The sequence below is a fragment of the Aedes aegypti genome, chromosome 3, assembly GCF_002204515.2.
Source record: "Aedes aegypti strain LVP_AGWG chromosome 3, AaegL5.0 Primary Assembly, whole genome shotgun sequence".
NCBI classification, from domain to species: domain Eukaryota; kingdom Metazoa; phylum Arthropoda; class Insecta; order Diptera; family Culicidae; genus Aedes; species Aedes aegypti.
The window spans coordinates 216,426,635-216,447,626 of NC_035109.1; the positions used below are offsets into that span (position 1 = coordinate 216,426,635).

At 38.5% G+C, this 20,992-nt stretch overlaps 1 protein-coding gene across 3 annotated transcripts in view; it reads left to right on the forward strand.

Moving 5' to 3' along the window:
- The window catches only part of LOC5568010 (dmX-like protein 2), a 66,873-nt gene that overhangs the window by 39,311 nt on the left and 6,570 nt on the right, over positions 1–20,992 (forward strand). For 2 of the 3 annotated variants that reach the window (XM_021855308.1, XM_021855310.1), the window contains 10 exons: positions 9–3,306; positions 3,370–3,639; positions 3,720–3,836; positions 10,445–11,000; positions 11,060–11,159; positions 13,168–13,251; positions 13,893–14,162; positions 14,225–14,294; positions 14,360–14,434; positions 14,496–14,629. In XM_021855308.1, the coding sequence (XP_021711000.1) occupies positions 9–3,306; positions 3,370–3,639; positions 3,720–3,836; positions 10,445–11,000; positions 11,060–11,159; positions 13,168–13,251; positions 13,893–14,162; positions 14,225–14,294; positions 14,360–14,434; positions 14,496–14,629 (4,974 nt within the window). The remainder of the gene's footprint in view (positions 1–8; positions 3,307–3,369; positions 3,640–3,719; positions 3,837–10,444; positions 11,001–11,059; positions 11,160–13,167; positions 13,252–13,892; positions 14,163–14,224; positions 14,295–14,359; positions 14,435–14,495; positions 14,630–20,992) is intronic. The other variant, XM_021855309.1, reaches the window with a different exon arrangement.

Here is a 20,992-nt window from a genome sequence, read left to right on the forward strand (position 1 = left end):
TTTCCCAGGACTACAACGATCTGTTTGACAGCAATGTCGTCGATGAATCACTGGACGATTTGCTGGAAGACGAACCCGACATTAGTCGCCACACTGATCGCCGGTCTTCACTTCCCGAAAGACACTATCTGTCCCATTTCGGGCCGAGACAGGGTCAACTGTTGTCCCGTTTACTGACCCATACCCATCTTCCAGGACTTTCGTCTCTTGACCAGATGCATCTTCTAGCTCTTGCTGACACGGTGTCCACGTGCAATACCGACTTTGCCGAACGATTCGCAATCGATGCTGCCAAAATTGCGATTGCCAAGGAAAATCTGACTGGGGTACCAAATACCGAACCGGTTTCAACTGATTCGCTAGATGATCGTGGACTGCGATTTTTACTTGCTATGAAACACTACAACTATCTGCTCCGTTGCTTGCCAATTGTTCAAAGACAGTCGTTCCAGCGGCAAGGAGTCGGAACCGCCAACATCGTTTGGGCATTCCACTCCGAAAGCGAAGAGGAATTGCTAAACTTCATTCCATCGTATTCGAAAGGTCAGCCAAAGTGGCACGTGTTGAAGGAATTGGGCGTAGGTTGGTGGTTGAGAAATAATACTCTTCTGAGGCAGTGTATCGAGCGATTGGCGAAAGCATCTTTCCAAGCCAATCAAGACCCATTGGATGCAGCGCTGTATTATATGGCAATGAAGAAAAAATCTGTTGTTTGGGGATTGTACAGGTCGCAAAGAGATGAAAAGATGACAATGTTCTTTGCAAACAACTTCAATGAGGATCGTTGGCGGAAAGCTGCCTTGAAAAATGCGTTTGCCTTGTTGGGCAAACAGAGATTCGAGCATGCAGTGGCCTTCTTCCTGCTTGCAAATTCATTGAATGATGCTCTCGAAGTATGTCTGACTAAATTACAGGATTTACAGCTGGCACTTGTTATTACTCGTTTGTACGAAGGAGAACATGACCCTACGCCTCCTAGTTTCAAAAGGCTCTTGTACGAAGAAGTGCTGGGTTGCGACAAGAATGGCGAGAATCAAGATCTCAGTCGAGCCCATCCTGATCCATTCCTAAGATCAATGGCTCTTTGGATTCTGAAAGATTATTCTGGTAGTCTAAGTACATTGTTGGATAGCAATATTGGTAGTATGCACCCACTATTCGACGATGATAATGCTACAACCAATGCGGACGGATCACATGCCACCAATCCAAATGTATTCAACTTTTACGTATATCTACGCACACATCCCTTACTCATTCGCCAGCATATTGCTTCTTCAGCTCAAGATAAAAAGCGTGCGCAAGTCGTTCTTGCCGGGTTCAGCTATGGCAGCGAAACGGCATCTTCGACGAAACCTGGTCTTAGTACGGACAAGCAAATCCAACTGGAAGATTCCATAACTCCATTGGAGAGACAGCTATATTTCACAACGGCCCATGCACATTTCAAGGCTGGCTGTCCAGCACTAGCTTTGGAAGTTCTTAGTAAGCTACCATCGAAGGTCATTGAACAGGATTCGACTAGTCAGCTGCAAAGCCCCAATGACACCAAAAAGCAGTGTAATTCAATAGCAACGGGTATTCTTGATTGGAGCAAGACAAGTCAAGCCGATTCCGGAAAGGAGACTTCTAATTCAATAGACTGGGGTGCTCCAGCCTCATCAACGGCGGTAGATTGGAGTACACCTGCTAGTGGTTTCGACTGGGGAGCTCCAGTTACGTCTCAGGTCTCCAATAGCGCAGACGAGTTTAAAATTGAGTGGGACGAGGATGAAAAGAATGAAGATGACGAAGATAGCGACGAAGGCATTCAACTGAAGAAATCTGATGTCGAAGAAAAGAGTGACATCGTTGAAGAGAACGAACCAGACTCAAAGGGTAGCTTGGACATCATGGCACAACAGCTCAAATTTATTGCATGCTTGAAGATTCTAATGGAAGAGCTTTCAACATTAGCTACCGGATTTGAAGTTGACGGAGGTCAGCTGAGATACCAACTATATGTGTGGTTGGAACGAGAAGTAGAAGCACTGAAGCAGCTTTGTAATTACAGTAGTGGAGATTCGGACAACACAGCTATCGAGGACAATAATACAACTGATGCATTAGATCGAGACACACCGGTGTTGTCGAATAAATTCCCGCACGACAAACCAACTTTGCATGAAATTTTAATTCAGGAGAAACAAGACTTTGAAGCTAAAGTACAGCGCGCTGCTAGGAGGAAACGTTGGTTGAAAGCCAACGAGACACTATTGAGGACATTGTTAAGTTATTGTTCTTTACACGGTGCCAGTGGAGGTGGTTTGGCATCTGTCCGAATGGAATTGGTTCTGCTGTTGCAAGAGCTTCAACAGGAAAAGACCCAACAGCAGTTGCTAAGTCCATTGCCATTCCCGACTACTCTGCCTCTGTTAAGTGCTTGCGTAGCTGGCAACAAAACAGTAATTGCGGACCCCTTGCGATATTTACAATCACATACTCACGATATGCTACAAACCATGGTGGATATGAGAAACCCACCACATGCTCAACGCACAGCTTTCCCGAATGGTATTTTTGTGTTGCGGGATCTGGGAGTTGCTCTATCTGCCTGTATTTACCAATCTCTCTGCGATTCTGACACCTTCAGTGTGAAGCAATCGACTGCTAGCGAAGGTTGCCACAGCCCGGGAATGGAAACTATCGCTAAATTAAACGCCAGCTGCCAAAGCACACATCTCATGGCAAATGCTGCAGCACACCAAAGACGACGCAAATATTCGACTGACGAACCACTCGCTGTAAGTACGCCTCCTTCCAAATGGCCAGGTGTAACCAACCTCCGGGCGCTTCTGGCGCGCGAAAAGGATGAAGACACACCACGTTTAAATGTTCTATTGTGTGAATCATTCGTTGCCACCTACATGGCTCTTTTCGTGTACGCATTGACCACCTGCGACTGTCACATATTGTATCGATTGGCCGGACAAAATTTCACAGACTACACATGGTCTACGCTGTACGGCGGAGGCGTTAAAAAACTTCTCCGTAAGGCTACGTCACATGTGCAGGCTGCACAACAAGTCGTACATGCGCAAGTCCAACAAGAAAGTCTGGAAAGCCCGGTGGCCGATGGAAGCGTCTGGGGAGCGGTTACTTCACTAACGAAACAGCGAGTGAAACTGAACATGAAATTGCTTGGGCATTTCGCTGGACCGCAAGGTCCAGCAAATATGAAGGAGGATAAGCCTACTTATCGCGAGCAGTTCGTTCCTCCGGAGATGTCGATGGTGGCGTATTTCCTCACGAAACCGGTCCCAAGAGGTCAGTAATATTCAAAACCTTCCGTTTCATTTGATTTATTTTTCTCCCATTTAAACCATCTAGGTGACCCGGATGAAGACGACTATGATTCCGCAGATTCTGCGGTATCAGATTTAGACGAGGACGAAGACGACGAGGATGTGTTCAACGACCCATTGAACAATGACCCGAAAGCCAACCAGGTGTCGGCAGCCGTTAGGAAGCATCGAAGAGAAAACACAGAACACTCCAATCCCAATTCGTATTCCTGGTGCGTGATGCGGTTGGCATTGATACGGGTTGCACAAAATCATTTGCAAACATTTATCAATGTAGCAGGGATAGAAATGCAAGGTAAAATCTAGATACTGACAACTATATGTGAATTTTACGTCTAGTAAATAATATCATTAATAATAATAATAACATTACAGAGCTACCGGTGTGCAGTCCTTTGATCCACGGAATCCTTCGTTCATTGTCGTCTTGGCAGGATTTACTGAAAGAAGAATTAGAAAATCGAGGCCCCGCATCGGTTGATTACATTCCAGGTAAGTCTAGAAGCGTAGAATTTTATCATAGCTTGTTACTCAAATGTTTTGAATCGAATTTAAAATTCGGATGTTTAAAGATTTTTTCCGATTTCCTTTTGCTATTTTAAACAAGCACAAAATGGCGAAATCAAATCAATATTCATACGAAACAAAACAAATACAAATGCTTTCATAATACATTACATGTATAAAAGATTGCTTTCAGGAGTTTTACACCGTACTCCTTGTCGCAATTAATATTAGATATTTTTTGAGTAGTGTAGAGAATTTTTGTTTTCTATCATTTCTGATGAAACTCGTAAAGTTTTGCCTTGTGTTATAAGCGCTACCGTTCATGAAATACTTTAAGAAAATCTGGAATAATTCTTAGGAGAATGGCGAGTACCACTTGAAAAAATATCTGAAGGGTTCCCGACATGAATTCCTGTCGGATTCGTTGCACGAATGCTTGAAACTTTTATAACCTGCAAATAAATAATAAAATATTAAGTTCATCTCTCCATAGTCCGGAGGTCTCTGCGCCTTCGGCATCCAGAATAGCATAGAAATTCATTAGGTACACAAGTAAAATCTTTCAAAGGTAGTCTAATATCGCTTAAGATACTCATGTAGACGCAACAGGAACAACTCCTTGAAATGTGCTTAGATGAGTTTTAGTTGTTTCTTTCTGGATTTTTCGTTGGATGAATTTATCCGAGAGAATTATTGTAAGAACTGTATGAGATACTTATACTATCCCAAAGTTGTGTAAAATGAAAAACACATCAACAAAGAGAGTTTAATCTTACCGTTTTGTGTTTGGAATAAAAACTAAAGATTTTGAAACTACATGCTGAAATAAAAACAAAGGACTTTTAAACTAGACACAGCAAACTGGACTATCGAAATTCATATTTTGCCTTATGAAAGATTACAATCGATTTATGTATTCTTTTAGCATCACCCACATCAATGCGTCGATAGGCGCGTAGTGTACACAGGGGCCTATCCATTGCAAGGTTATTGGCTCGATTATAGGTTGCCGCGAATATATTTTTAGTTTCCAAATTTTGGTTTAATACGGCAAATTAGTAGCTTGGGAGTAGCATACATCTTCAATGCACAATTTCGAGGACTCCAAATTTAGTAATGTCAATAACGGCGTCGGCCACGATCATCAGGAAAGGCAAGGAATGTTAGTGTGATGAGGCCGAAATCACCTCTGAATCTCCATGGTTTTCACAAGAAGGAGTTTTGTTAGTGGGAGGTTATATGATCAGGATTAACCTCGGTGAGTGATGCGATTCATGTAACCTCTATTTAACAAAAAATATCTAACTGTGCGTCGACAAGTTTAATGTCTTATTAAAGTCTAATAATTAAAAGAATATGTACGTGTATCCCAAAATTATATCAATCAGGAATAAGGGCTAATGCCGACACTTATAGTGGCAAACCATCCATAGTTTGTTTAACCCCTCTACCGGCAGCTTCATTTTTTACCGCAAAATAAATATTTAAATCGTTATAACTTTTTTGTTTTTCAATATTTTTGCACTATTTTTCCACAAGTTCTTAAACAACTCTTCTAGTTTAGGAATCCGTGTCGGTATTAATTATTGGTGATCTGGTTTTAAAGATATTCCGATGTTCCTTGGGGGACCGACATTTTCCATATAAAATGTCTTTGGCGGCCATTTTGTTTTTATCAATTTATCAAAAAAAAAATAAAATGTGGGCTATATAATGCCAGGTAACAAGGAGCTTCTCTGAAAAAATCATACAAATCAGTTCAGTGTTCTTGGAGATATCTGAAAATTATGATATGATGTTTTTTGAAGTTTTTAAGATCTTTATTTGGCCAGCGTGGTTCCAGAAACCTAAATGGTCATTACTTAAAGATGGCTGCACCAAATTGCTTCATTTTTTCACAACATACTCTTATTAATGTATTGTTTCGAAGAGTGAATATCCGAATACCATTAAAATTCTGTAGCCTGAGAAATTAACGGGGGGTTCTAGTTACGAGTCGGTCCCCCAAGGAATTTTGGAATATCTTCAAAACCAGATGACCAATGATCAATATCGACACAGATCCTAAAACTAGAAGAGTTTTTTGAAAGCTTGTGAAAAAATGGTGCAAAAATATTGAAAAACAAAAAAAGTTATAACGATTTGAGTTTGAATTTTGCGGTAAAAAATGAAGCTGCCGGTAGAGGGGTTAATGATTAGATAAACGTAATATTGCCACGATGGGTTGTAAATGACTGGACATTGCTTACCATTGGTACATCTCGCACCTGGTTTTTGTTCCACACCGCTCATTCGATTCAAGATCAAATTGTGAATGTCCTCCTAAAATTTGAGCTCATTTGGATGAAAACTGCAACTGTACGAGCCCTTTAAAAGTTTTTATAAGCTCTAACCCGCAAGTGATGATGAACAAACACTTTGACCGAATAAATGAATTGCTTGCTTTTTTCATAGTAATTCCCATACAAACATTGAAGGGCTTGTACAATCCCAGTTTTCATACAAATGAGCTCAAATTTTGGCGGGGCACCCAGGAGCATGGATTCAGTCGATGGTGCTGTTGGTGTAGTAGCTACTCATGTTGCTGTGCCTGATGCTGCAACTAATTCTAAGCATTTCTGCTTAGGGTGCGCAGCTTTGCCACACAGCTGGCACGTTGGTTTTTGGCCATTGTAGACAAGATGTTTGGAAACCACTGATTGTGATTAAGGTGACACGGGAGACCGTGTTATTTTCCCTATCTTTTGTCTCTCTCTAACAATTATCAGCAATACTTTGCAGAAGCAAATCTCTTGTTTTAGTGAACCGATTAAACTGAAAAATTATCGGGTTGTGCACTACATATATATAATTATAGTGATACATTTTTCACATCAATATATTGAGTGGTTCTTGAGATTTGCTTCTTCAAATGGAGAGGGTGATTACAACACCGTTTCGTGCGGCCTTAACGAAGGTATTGGTTGTTGTAGTCTGATGTGCAAAACCCACACACAATTGAACACTCCGGGGAAATAGTTCTTCCAGCGTTCTTTAGTAATCGAGGTTACCGTCCCAAACTGTTGCACGGTGGTGTTGTCTACTGAAGGGGGGAGATCTTGAACTTGCACTACCGTTATTCCACTATCAACGTAGACGTGTATTGCGAATTTCTTACCACCGCACCAAAAATAGTGCGGTTAATTATGGTCGGTTTCATACCGACAGGCAGCTTCAAAACTATTCAATTCAATGAACACGTGTTTTCTTATGTGATGGAATTGAATTTGCTTCACCTCCGAAAGTTACAACTTAATATCATCCATGAGAAATTTGTGCACTTTCGCGGCTTCGGGCCGGACTGAAAGCACACCGAAATCCACAACTATTGTGTTTGGCAGATCCCGATTCATTACCACAATAGCTACCGTGTAACGCAAGAAACGAAGAAAGCGCAAGAACACGTCCGTTGGGTAGAAGCTTTGGCTGTCAACTGATCAGAGAGACTGTTCTCAATGTTAGGGGTGGCTCAAAACAGCGTCTGTTCTCCATGTTAGGAGCGGCTGATCATTGTCCTAATGCCAGCGTGGGACTCTAAACAGTGCTGAGTACGATGCTCTTCTGGCGAGACAGGGGGTTGGTGCAATTGTAAGGCCAGCCGTAAAAATCATCAGTACAGGAAACATACAATGTAAATTCGCACCGGAACAAGCACTGCCACGGTGCTCTCCTGACCGTTATTATCAGAAAAAAATCTCCATCAAATATGTGCTCACCAGTCGATTTCTATTGACTGTTTAACGATAAACTTGCGACGATCGACGCGTCACCATATTTCATATAACGGAAGTTATTAGAACTAACTTCGAGGTGATGTTTTGGAGGTTATTTGGCAATTTGGAGGTTAAAATCACCTCCAAACACTAGCGATTTTGCGGTGGGATGTTGACGTTTGATCACGAATAGCCAAACTGCATGTCGGGGCAAAATTAAAAAAAACGACTTTTGAATGTGTAAGTCCACTAATTTTAAGGAAATCTGAGATATTTAAACGAGTTTTTAGTAGCCGTGATTATCAGAATAGATATAATATTAAAATTTGAATCAAAGTTGGTTTATATAGTTATTTGTTACTTCTGGCAGGAGTTTTGAATGAGAGAATAGACACGAAATTTGGAGTTACGTCCTTTTGGAAGTGTAACCATTGAAAACACTAATTTCCAATAGATTAATTAGGTATTCTTTTAAGCAGGCATTCCGTTAAGCATGTTCAAATGTATTCAATGACACATTGCACTTATATGTCGCCAAAGTCTTTCACAATTGATTATTTTTTCATAGGCTCAAGCGCTGTAAGGCATTACGGAGCAATGTACGTGTCATTATTATTATTCATAAAATATTGTTATGGCCCAATTAGCTACATTGAGCCTTCCCTAACCGAATGGTTAGAGTCCGTGGCTACCAAGCAAAGCCATGCTGGAGGTGATTGGGTTCAATTCCTGGTCGGTCCAGGACCTTTTCGTAATAAAAATTTCATTGACTTTCCTGGGCATAGAGTTTTTTCGTACCTGCCACACGATATACGATGCAAAAATGGCAACTTTGGCAAAGAAAGCTCTCAGTTAATAATTGTTGAAGTGCTCATTGAACACTAAGTAGAGAAGCAGGCACTGTCCCAGTTGGAACGTAATGCCAATAAGAAAAAGCAGAAGCTACCGGCTATTGCGGCTTTTTACTGCACCAGAACATAAACTTCAATTGCTGAGTAATGCACAATTGGCCAAACTATAGAACACTAGACCACTGTATAGACCAAACTATAGAACACCCTGAACGCACTATTACATGGAATGCTATTGTCCCGAATATATAATTACCTTGTATGACATTGTTCCGTGATAATGGAATTCGAAGTAATGCCATTGTAGAAACTGGAACTAGCAGAGATGGTCTTTGGGTATTTGGGATAATGGAATTCAAAGTCAAGGGGTATAATTTTGAAAAGATATATAAAATATGGTAAAAACAGAGTTGTTCATATATTTTACGTAAATTACAGTTTTGATTACCGGTAAATCGTAAATTGTTCTGTGGCCCTGTTGATAACCTGCTGGACTACATACCAGACTGTGCTTGTGAAGTAAAAAAATCATAGCCTCACAAAGTTTACCAAATTGACAAAGACAAACATATAAAATTAAGCTCTGTAAATGCTACAATTTTGAACTCCATTAAACAAAATAACAACGGATGTTCTAAACTTTGCATTGTTTTCTTCCATTTTGTTTCGCGTTTTTAATTTAATTTTATTCCATACACTGCTAAAAAAACTTAACTCGTAAAGTATTCCTTGACGTATACTTCGCTTCGATGTACAACAGATTGTTACCTGCATTGCATGTAAAATATACTGAATCGTGAGTACATGGGTTCACCAAGCTAGCCAGAATATTGTGCTACAAGAACTTATTTATTTACATGATGAAATTAGCTCCGTAATGCCTTAAAACACTTGAGCCTATGGAAAATCAGTTAATTGTGAAATACTTTGGCGGCATATAAGTGCAATGTACCATTGAAAATATTTGAATATGGTCAAAAGTATAAGAATGCCTAATTAAACTATTGGAAATAAGTGTTTTCAATGGTTACGCTTCCGGAAGGACGTAACTCCAAATTTCGTCTATCTTCTCATTCAAAACTTTTCCCAGAACTTACAAATAACTGTTTAATCCAACTTTGGTTCAAATTTTAATGTTATATCTATCCTGATAATCACGGCCAATGAAAACTCGTTTGAATATCTCAGATTTCCTTAGAATTAGTGGACTTACACATTCAAAAGGGCGTAACTTCAAAACGGGCCCTACGATTTTTTTTAAATATTGCCCAGACATGCAGCTTAGCTATAGAAATCGACTGGTGAGCAAAGAATTGATGAAGATTTTTTTCTGATAATAACGGTCAGGGGAGCACCGTGACTGCTGGAGTAATGCCAAAGCAGAAGGAAGGTGCAATGGCAATGTATTGGGTTCGTGGAAGAAAAACGACGGAACAGTTGGTTCGACGAGAAGTGTCAGACGGGTTTGGACAAGAAGAATGCAGCAAGGTACCCGTCAAAATGTGGAATGATACAAACAGAAGCGAAGATATGCAAACCCATCTATTCCGAGATGAAAAGCGCAATTTATTACGGACTAGATTCCTTGTACAGGAGTGACCCAAATTAACAAATTTGACAAATCTATTGTTTATTTGAAACGGGAAATTATGCCATTGCATTATTACCATTCTTACACAAATTTTCTTTTTTGTTGAATGCAGCAAAATATTGCTGGAATTTTCAGCACAAAAAAAACATACTTCTTTTTAGCATATTCTGCTGAATTTTGCTGATTTTTTTTTTCAATTTTTAGCAATTTTGTTTGCTGAACGCTTCACCTCTGCAAATTTCAGCAAAATATTACTGAATAGGTTTGGGTACCTTTAGCAAAAATATGTATCTTGCCATAATATTTGTATCTTACTTGAAGTTGGGCATCTTGCACTAAAAAAATACGTTTAATTATGATCCATTTTCATGTACAATTTTTCATTCACCTCCTTTTCAGGCTGTTTTGTTGAGTCAGAAGCAAAAGGCCCCGCAATTCATAAGTACCGTTCACTGTTGGAAAAGTCCAATACCCCGTTCAGCCCATGTCTTTCATCCGCTGCACCCGCTCGAAGGCTGTGGAACTATCTGGTACGTATCGAGCTTGTGCAGGACATCTTCATTCGAGCAGTATTCGGTAAGAAAAAACCGTCACCCAATCTGACCGACAACACGATCGGTTCGATTACCAATTCGGCCAACGATTCGGGCACGCCGATCGCAAACGAATCCGCAGTGGTCGCCGGTGGTCAAATGCAGCCACAGAACATTCCAGAACCAGTTAGAATTATACATAAGGATCAGGAGCAGATTTCCGCATTTTGTCTCAATCTGGTGAATCCAGGCTTGTTGGCGTTAGCCACTCCCAGAGAAGTGCAAGAAATGGACATTTCTCTGCTGCTGGAATCACCCAACTGGATGGAAGATGAATGCGAAATGGACATCATGAATCTAACCAAGGATATTGAAACGATTCCGTCGAGTAACTTCTTGGTAATACAAACCTCCACAGATAAGTAAGTGTCATGATGTGGTGTTTCGCTAGCTGTTATTGAAACGTTGTGCTTAATTTCAGACATTTAGTCAACCCGAGTATCAACGCTGCACAAAACTTTGGTGTTCCATCTAGTCCCCAACCGGGTATAGCAGGACAGTCTGGACGTGGCGCGTCCGTGGTAAGTCTTCCACTAAGAATAGTATCATTCATGCTTTTATGAAGAAATAACAGAGACTTCATTTGTAAACTAACTGCATACCTATCTATCTTTCCGTGAAATCACCAAAAAAACACAAAAAATGTATGAGTGCTGCGTGATTGGTGGACAGTAATTCTCACTTTGGAAGCATTTGTAAAAATATCATCTCATATAATAGTTTGTTATTATTATTTTAATATGGAAGCTTAAACCCGTAGGGGGGGGCGTCGATGTTTAATCTGCTTTTCTTTCCAGAAGCAAAATATCATTGGCTCTGATTTTAAACTGTTTTAAGAATCTATTGCTGTTTTTAAATGAATGCTCTAAAATGCGTAATTTAACCTTTTAACGCTCATGGTGCGCACCATCACTTTTCGATGAATCCAACAAAAACTATATCGGTTTGATATTGTAGCGTAGGATTTGTGATAAGATTATAAGATTATTAGAACATCCTACTTATTGATTTAACAGTGTAACTATTAATAAACAGTCAAATAACTATTTTAATAGTTAATTAAAATTCACCTTCAAAACTTTTTAACGGTTTCGAAAAATTTAGACAATTTCCAACAATTTTGATCAAGCATATTTTGTTTAAAACTTTTTTTCCCATCCAAAACATTGAAAGAAGCGTGAGCGAGAAGCGATTAATAGTTTTTAACAAATAAGTTTTCTAGTTTTTGGTTATTAGAGTAATTTTGGAGTTTTTTTTTTCAAATAGATTCAGATTTAAGGTGAAGGTGAATCGAAGCCAAACCTCAAATTTTCAAGAGCACAAATCTGGAGAACCGAATACCCGTTTGAGCTGAAAACTTAATCGATTGGTCGCCACCAGCGAGTGAACAATCGATTAAGTTTTCAGCTTAAACGGATATTTGGTTCTCTAGATTCGTGCTCTTGAAAATTTGAGGTTTGGCTTCGATTCATCTTCACCTTAAATTCAAATTAGGCATTATTTTTTTTTTTTTTTTGAGAAAATCATTGACAGAACGCTCTTACACTAAGCTCGTTTTACGGGTTCCGGTCAATTTCATCGAAATCTCAACAGCAGAACAGTTCGATTAACTGAAATACCGGTATTTGAATTCCGGTCATTTGTTAACGACAACTGTAAAAACTTACTGTAGATTACCAAGTTCTTCAGCTGTTGAAATTTCTCCGGAAGCCATTACCGTGCATGTACCATATCCTGAACACTTAAGAAAATCCAATTTAAATAACTTAAATAATTAAAAATTTCAATTGCTGGCATATTGGTTTATGTTGTCGTTGCATTTGTTCAATATCTGAATAGTATAAAATAAAATAGGGCGTCAATTAAACAAAAATCATTTAAAAAATGATATGTTAGTCTGTCGTATGCATGTTCCTAATTATAGACGCCATATACATCAATGGTCCTTATTATGGACACACTTTGTTCCTTATAATGGACAGCAATTTAGCTTCATGTATAAAATTCGTTGAATAAACAACTTAATCATGTATTTTAGTTTTGAAATGTTACAATGAATCATGTTTCAAACTTTTAGTTTACTATTTTTAATGCAAACATGATGAATGTTCAGTATATGGAACAGACCGTTCAGAATATGGCTCTGTCCATAATATGGTGATGACACGGTAAATAATCTTAATTTAGAGTTTAAATTTTGAAAGACAATTTTTTGAAATTAAAACCTTGAAATACATTTTTTTCTGCAAAAAAAAAATTTTGGACATTTACAAAAATATCCAGTTTTTGGACTTCATTTTTTTCCCATTGCGTTCTGGTCATCAAAGCTTCAACAGTTTTAGGTTCCGTTTGAACAACAAAATACATCAACTTCATACTCAGTAAGCTACACCACATATACACATCTAGTTTTTTTTTTTGTAAATTGAATCACCGAAATCGCCAATCACAATCAATGTTGTACTTGTTAACCGTATAAATGTGGTTCATCTCTTAACTTTGTGCTACTCACCATCACGCCCACATCAGATCAAAGGAGCAACGTTCCCTGGAAGTCAATGTCCACGCTTCTGCAAACTGGTTATTGAGCGTTCAAAGCACTTGCTGAAACCGGTACATAACTAACGTGTATTCTTCATCATTTCATTGTATTGTTAGAAGGTTTTAGATGCTCATTTAAACTCATCATTACTTGTTTGGTCATCGATCATATCATGTCAATATGTATCTTCTGATTAATTTTCTGTATTTTATGAAAAAAATGTTTTGTTATATGTTCATACATCTTTTGCATAATAGTAATTAACCTTCTTCGTAGATTAGAACCCATATATAAAAAATGATGTCCCAAATTGCGCATTGTTTGAATCATTTCAATATACACATATTCGCATTGTAACAAAGTTTCTATTCTTGTGCTAGTTAAATAGATAAATTTAGTTTTCCAAGAATCTATGCTTCAAGTCATGGTTTTATATAATTCATTATAATTCAAAGGGGGTTTTCCCTCTTTCAAAATTTTAGTTAAAAATAAATAAATAAATAATTCATTACATTCCATAAATAGGATAAATGGCTGAGTTTTGCAAAACAAGATTTGAAGAATTCAAAATTAGAGTGGATTATTTACAAATTTGTATTTCTCGTTTTATAAAACAATCATTTTTTATATATGGTTAAATTGATTAAAAACACATGCCTATTGCTTTTCTATTTAATAATAATAATGATCCTTACTCTTCCATCACTTTAAGGTGCTAAAACACAAGGTGGACAACATCAAACGCATGAGTGCCCATCCGCTCATGCCACTGTACCTAACCGGAGGTCAGGATGGGTCGGTTCAGATGTGGGAATGGGGCCATCAGCAGGTCGTTTGCACGCCGCGACCTCCCGGAACATTTGCCAAGGTCACCCGTTGTCGGTTCTCTCAGCATGGCAACAAGTTTGGTATAGCCGACGGAGACGGCAAGCTGAGTTTGTGGCAGGTTGGATTAGCTAGTCAGAGCAATAGACCGTTCTTTGTAAGTTGATGAACTGTTCAATCATAGATATTCTCATTACCGAATGATCATAATATTTGCAGACTTATTTATGCCATAATAAAGGAATCACTGATTTTGTGTTCCTCGGTTCATGTAGCTTGGTGGCGACAGGTAAATATGAAATACATAGCTGCCAAATAATCAATTAGTTTCATTTGTTATTTTCATTTTTGCAGCGGGCCACAGCTCAGAAAGTAAAAATGTTGCCATATGGGATACCCTCCTGCCACAGAAAAAAGCTCTTGTGTCCGGTAAGTTTGTTTTACAAACACTCGAGTAGATTGTCCATATTAAAACATTCCTTTTTTTCAGCCTTCACTTGTCACGACCAAGGTGCTTCTAGTCTAGCATATGCTCCACAACACCAATTGTTGATTTCGGCTGGAAAAAAGGGCGACATATGCATATTCGATGTGCGTCAACGTGTACTTAGACACCGTTTCCAGGTAAGTGATCGCTAGTAGCAAAAAAATATTGTCTGGAAACAAAATGCTCAACTCTGGCATGCTTTAGTTTTGACTCATTTCAAGCAATCAAGCAGCATTTTTCACAAAACTACAAATATGTTCAATTTTGTAATTACAAAAATTCAATCTGATCACATGAGCACTTGATCCTATACGTGCTTTCCAACCGCTTTAGGTTTCTGTCCGTTCTAAGTGCTTTTGAAGTGATTGGTCCTCCATACCTTATATGGAGCTTGCCTTTGCTGGCAATTACAACAGAGCAATGACAAAATTTACTATTGAAATAGAATGTTTGAATAGCAAAGTTTGTTCTTTGTTTGTTTGAAAAAACGCTCGAAAAATCGATACGCACACCCACCTAGCTCGCTGCGCTTCTCGCCTTCTTGTACCAACCGGATCCAACGCGAACACCATCTTTGCAGGGTTGCTGTCCAGCATTCTTGCAACATGCCCTGCCCATCGTATCCTTCCAGCTTTGGCCACCTTCTGGATACTGGGTTCGCCGTAGAGTTGGGTGAGCTCGTGGTTCATCCTTTGCCGCCACACACCGTTTTCCTGCACACCGCCAAAGATCGTCCTAAGCACCCGACGTTCGAAGACTCTAAGTGCTTGCAAGTCCTCCTCGAGCACCGTCCACGTTTTATGCCCGTAGAGAACTACCGGTCTTATGAGCGTTTTGTACGTGGTATTGCTGTGTGCGTTTGAAACGCAAATATCAAATGCGGGAACACCAAACGCGGTAAGATTTTCCTCAAGTAATGCGATGTCGAAAAAAGATATTTTTTGCTAGGTCGGCGGCGATTTAGATAATCGTTGCTAGGTGTCCTTTGATTGTTTTGTGTTACCGCATTTGGAGCACACTTGGTGAAGATTTGCATCTCAAATGCAAACAGCAATACATTTTGACCGCAGCTTCTTGTCGAGACCATAGTAGGCTCGACTTCCACTGATGATGCGCCTCCGCATTTCACGGGTCTACCACAAAAGGCCAAATCACAAAAGGCCGAATCACATAAGGCCGAATTACAAAAGGCCGAAAACACAAAAGGTCGAAACATACAAAAGGCCGAATCACAGAAGGCCACGGCTAACGTTATTGTCAGTCGTCAGTAAGGATCCAAGGTAGACGAACTCGTCGACCATCTCGAACGTATCCCCGTCTATCATAAAACTCGCGAAATCAATTAGTCGTAAACCGTTTTCGTTTGTCAGCCAGTGGGCGCTAAACTTTCCAATTGTCGGTCTGAATTCCTCCTCCTGGCCAATCTGAGCGTTTAGTCGTACTCGCGTTCGAGCTGCGCGTAAAAAGCGTATTTATCATCATTAGTGCTTCCGGAGTGAGGGCTGTGCACGTTTATTATGCTGAAGTTGAAAAACCGGCCTTTGAGCACATTCTTTCATTGATCGGCTACCACCCGATCACGCGCCTCTGCATATCACCCATCACTATAAAAGCTGTTCCCAGCTCATGTGTGTTGCCGCAGCTCTGGTAGATGGTATGGCTACTTCTAAACGTTCGCACCATTGATCCCTTCCAACACACTTCCTGCAACGCTACGATGCCGAATCCGTGGTCCTTCAGCACGTCGGCGAGTATGCGTGTGCTTCCGATGAAGTTGAGAGATTTAAGGTTCCACGTACCGAGCTTCCAATCGCTAGTCCCTTTACGTCGCTGTGGTTATTCGTCGCGTGATTTTTTTACGGCTGGCTTGCAGGGCCTGACACCAACCCCCTAGATTTCCGGAGGACCATTCCCCCTAAATGTTCGGAGGACCATAGTGCGCAGTTTAGCTTAGAGTCCTTCTCTGGTACTCGGACGATGAACAGCCGCCCCTGACATGGGGAACAGACGCTGTTGTGAGCCGCTCCACACATGGAGTACAGACGCTCCAGGTTTGTAGATGCAAAAGCAAACCCCCCTTCCCTGTCAGCATACGACCAAAGTTCCCACCGGAGGTTGGTTTACCCGATCTTCCCTAAGGTTACTCGTACCCCGGCCAGTACAGCGAGCAGGTAGGGATAGGAGTTGCAGGTGGCTTAGGATCTCACAGAGGAGAATCGACTCGAAAAAAAATCATTCATTCATTCGTGAACGTTATAAGACAATGAAAATCATGCGAATCTAGTGTATTGATCCAAAGTTGTTGGAAATCATGCAAAAAGCCGAAGATTTCATAATATTTCCAGCACTTTTATCGACTTTTCCTTAAGGTGGCCAAACTGCCCCACTTTGCCCTAATATCGACAAGCTTCACTGAAATGAATTTTATTGTAGAAACTACTGAATGCATGGTAAAATTAAGAACTGCACCAACGATTTTCAACCGACTACATTAATCTGTTCACTCTACCAAAACATAGTCAACATCACTACACAAGAAAATATATTCTGTTTATTTAACCAGAGTTGTAGTACCGTAATTCGGCATGTAGTTGATCAGCGGGGAGAAGTTGATCATTCCCGTACCCACATGTATGGACTGTTATAAAAGCTATGACACGATTTCAATTATCACAATTTCTGAGTTGTAGCATTACCTGATAGCTACTCTTGATTCTCATAAATTCGGTTATTTTTCCACGGCTATACAAAGCTACAATTAAAAAAAAACTGTTTCATACATTCCAGATATGTTTTGTGTACCCAGTTTTTAGTTTGTATTGAGGATACAAATTCATTTTTTTTGAGAAAAAATGATCTTTTTGCAAGAGAGTTGCTAATTTCAAAGAAAATTGCCTTCCTTTAGGCGTTTAATGTGGTGTAATATGTAATTCACAACTTTCAATTAAAAAATTACCCGATTTATCAAAAAGTTGTGAGATTTTTGAATCTTGATTCAGATTCAGAGACCCCAAATTTAGTGAATAGCATACTTCTTTATTTTAGGAAACCTATCGCAGTAATTGATCAACTTCACCCCGGATTAAAAAACACCACTTTTTGATTTCCAAAAAATGTTTTTTAATTCGTCAAAATTTCGTTTATATAATTCGTTAAACATTCAACCAGTACAGGTTTTAAAAATATTTGGATGATAATACATGCATCCCACTAGGAATTATAGCACAGAATCGCTCAAAAGTGATCAACTTCCCCCCAGTTTACGGTATTTACAACTAGAAATATTCTAGATTTGACAAGTTTGGCATTATACTTTCGATCACACTGTTTGTATTGAAATACAATGCTTCGTAGTGGGTGCTACTATGGACATAGTCACATTTCTGCACTGCTCAGTGATTTTTACCAGATTATAGTAAACTTAACAGATTTTTGTACCGTAAAGTGCCGTAATTCAGCGCAGTTAAGAAATAAAACATTTCAAATGGCTAATTAAAAATTAGTATTGCATCAACAAAAAAGCTTTATAAGTGAATTGCTGACAAATCTGTTTTAGGTTATGGGGAAAATATGAACTAGACTATATTCCTAATTTACAACTGTGATTTTTTTGAAATAGGGTTTCAACGCTAGTAATGGACCCCTTAGTAGCTGAAATTATTCTCGACGCTTTTCCGCAATAATATCTCAGACGAATATACGTTTTGTGGAGTCTAACAACAAGTTCAATGTCTTTACTTCATAGTACGCCTATGAAACATACAAAATCATTCGATTTTTTCAGCGAAATATACATTTGGAAAACTGTTGTCCGAATGCATATAGCTAAAAATATGTTGTAAATTTAAGTTTATTTACATGCACATATTTGGAGCATCAAAATAAACTGAAATGTCAACGATAAATCACTTATTTTTCAATCAAATGCACTTTAAATTTACACGATTATGTAACATTCAAGCATCTTTGGTTGAAAACTAAACGAAATGCCGTGAAAATAGATGAATTTGGTTTATTTTTACTCTATGCCTCAGTTTACTCTACATTGGAATTTAAATATTTTTATATGTGTATTATGGACCCTCCCGGGGTCCATAATAGGAATGTTTACAAGTTTGACGTTTCCTATTATGGACCCTCCATTTGATTCCCATGTAATCCGGCTCGCTGCCGACGTGGCTATTATGGACCCACCTGGAAATGCGTATTATGGACCCTCTTGTGTGGTTTCATTTACAAAATTGTTCAAATATCTGTGTTTATGCGTCTCAAACCAAATATTTCATCTGAAACTGCTGACTAACAATGCAATCGATGTTCCCCCGGTGGATTTTCATAGGAATAAGGTTGCTTTGAGTGTTCATTTTATGATTTTCTGTAGGGGGTCCATAATACGCAAAGGGTCCATAACCGGCATCGACTCCCTATAGTTCACTCGTTGAAATTGTTTAATTCCGCGCATTTTTAAAAACGCTTTTCCATATTCCGCACAGAAGAATGCCTAATTCCGCGCACTCGCGAAACAATCAAATTAACATTAATTTTAAAGTAAGGAGGAATCCATTCATTACGTAACGCTGAATTGAATATTTTAACACTTTTTGTATGAAAAAAGGTAAAGTTTTGTATGAGCCGTTTTTATATTTTTTCTACGTTTTTATAATTGTTTGACTACCATATGAAATAAAGATAACATTTGTTATAGTATTTTCATTACTGTGGCATTGGTACGTGTGTATCTCGTATAGGGGAAAGTGGGGCAGTTTGGCCGCCTTAAGGAAAAGTCGATAGAAGTGTAGAACATATTCTGGATTTTTTGTAATTTGTATAATTTACAACAAATTTTAGATCAATACACTTGATCCGCACGACTTTCATTGTCTTAGAAAGTTCACGAATGAATGAATGAATTTTCAAGATTTGACATTTTTTGTGTCGATTTTTATGTATTGGGTGATATGAGCACCCTATTCTAGGTTGTGAAATTATCTCATACAATTTAATAAATTAATTATTTTATTCACTAAACTTGAAAGTTTTTAGAATTTAGAAACATTCTGTACAAAAGATTACATTTAAAAAAAAAAACATTGTGACAGTCAAACATGAACATTCTAAAATGATGAAATTTGTAAGAGCCATTCGGGGCAATATGTGCATTTTTTTTTCAAATATAATTTATTTCTTTTTCTTTGAGTTCACGCAGAAGAATTTCTTTATGTTGAGATTATTATCTCGTTAATTACTTTTACTTACGAACAGTTAGTTGTTTTGAAGTAAAATTAACTTACGCCAACACTAAATTAACGTCAAATCAAATACACACACACTTCATTGATTCAGCTATCCACTTATACCTATATCAATTATAACTTGGATAATTACCACTATCCGAAAACATTCACATCCCTAGACTTCAAGTCATGCTCACAAATCTACTTACTTTTAACTTGTAAGGAATAGTGTAGTTGATAAGATGACCATCTCTCACTCAGGGGACCATGTGTCAAGTTTGCCGACGCGCACTTTATTTTTATTGTTGCAATGTTTTTTTAGATCGATAAAGCAACAGCAAATCTTTTCAGATATGTTGATAAAGCAGAACAAAATGCTGAGTAAACATTGCAACATATTATAAAGTCCATTAAATTTACTTTGAGTCAACTAAATTATAGTTGAATTTTGACGTTTGGCGTATATAAATTCAATAAAAAATATAGTTGTTTACAACTATACGGTATAGTTGTTTTTAACAATATACTGTTTAATCAACTATATTTATAGTTATCTCTAGATTAACCTTAGAATATAGTTAACTTGACCGGAAAATGATTACGAACACTATATTTTGTTCTCCGTGTTAAGAATACTCACTATTAACATGCCTATTGCTTCATTTCTATGTCAGCATTGGGGTTGCATGTTATTTCAGGAGAAATTTATACAGTTTTCAAGGGGTGCTCATTCCACCCCATTTGCGAAACCGCCCCGACCCCCTATATTTGTATTCCCCACTGTTCATACAATACAAGGTCCAGTTCGCATTGATGCTTGGAATCGATATGTTTTAAACAATTCAATTAATGATAGCCGCTAATGCCACAGGTAACTGAAACTCAAATTTCTTACGTCACACAATATATGGCTACTTTCATTCCCTCTCCCCCATATCACATACTTTTTGTATCGATGTTTCGTAAATTATGTATGGATCGTCACGTTTCCGTGAATCATTCCCCGAGGGTGTGTCGTAATTTATAGAAGACCCCTATTTGTTGATATCTCAATAAGGATTTTATAATATAAAAAAGAATCGCAATCAAGTGAACATTGGCAATGTTATTTGTGGTTCACAATGTTAAGTAAATTTCGTATCTACAGACGTATAGAATAATCCTTTGGGGCTGTCCATAAACCACGTGGTGTTTTTTTTTTATTTTCAGAACTACCCTCCTCTCCTCTTGTGGTTTATTGTTCACACAACAATTTTGAAATTGTTT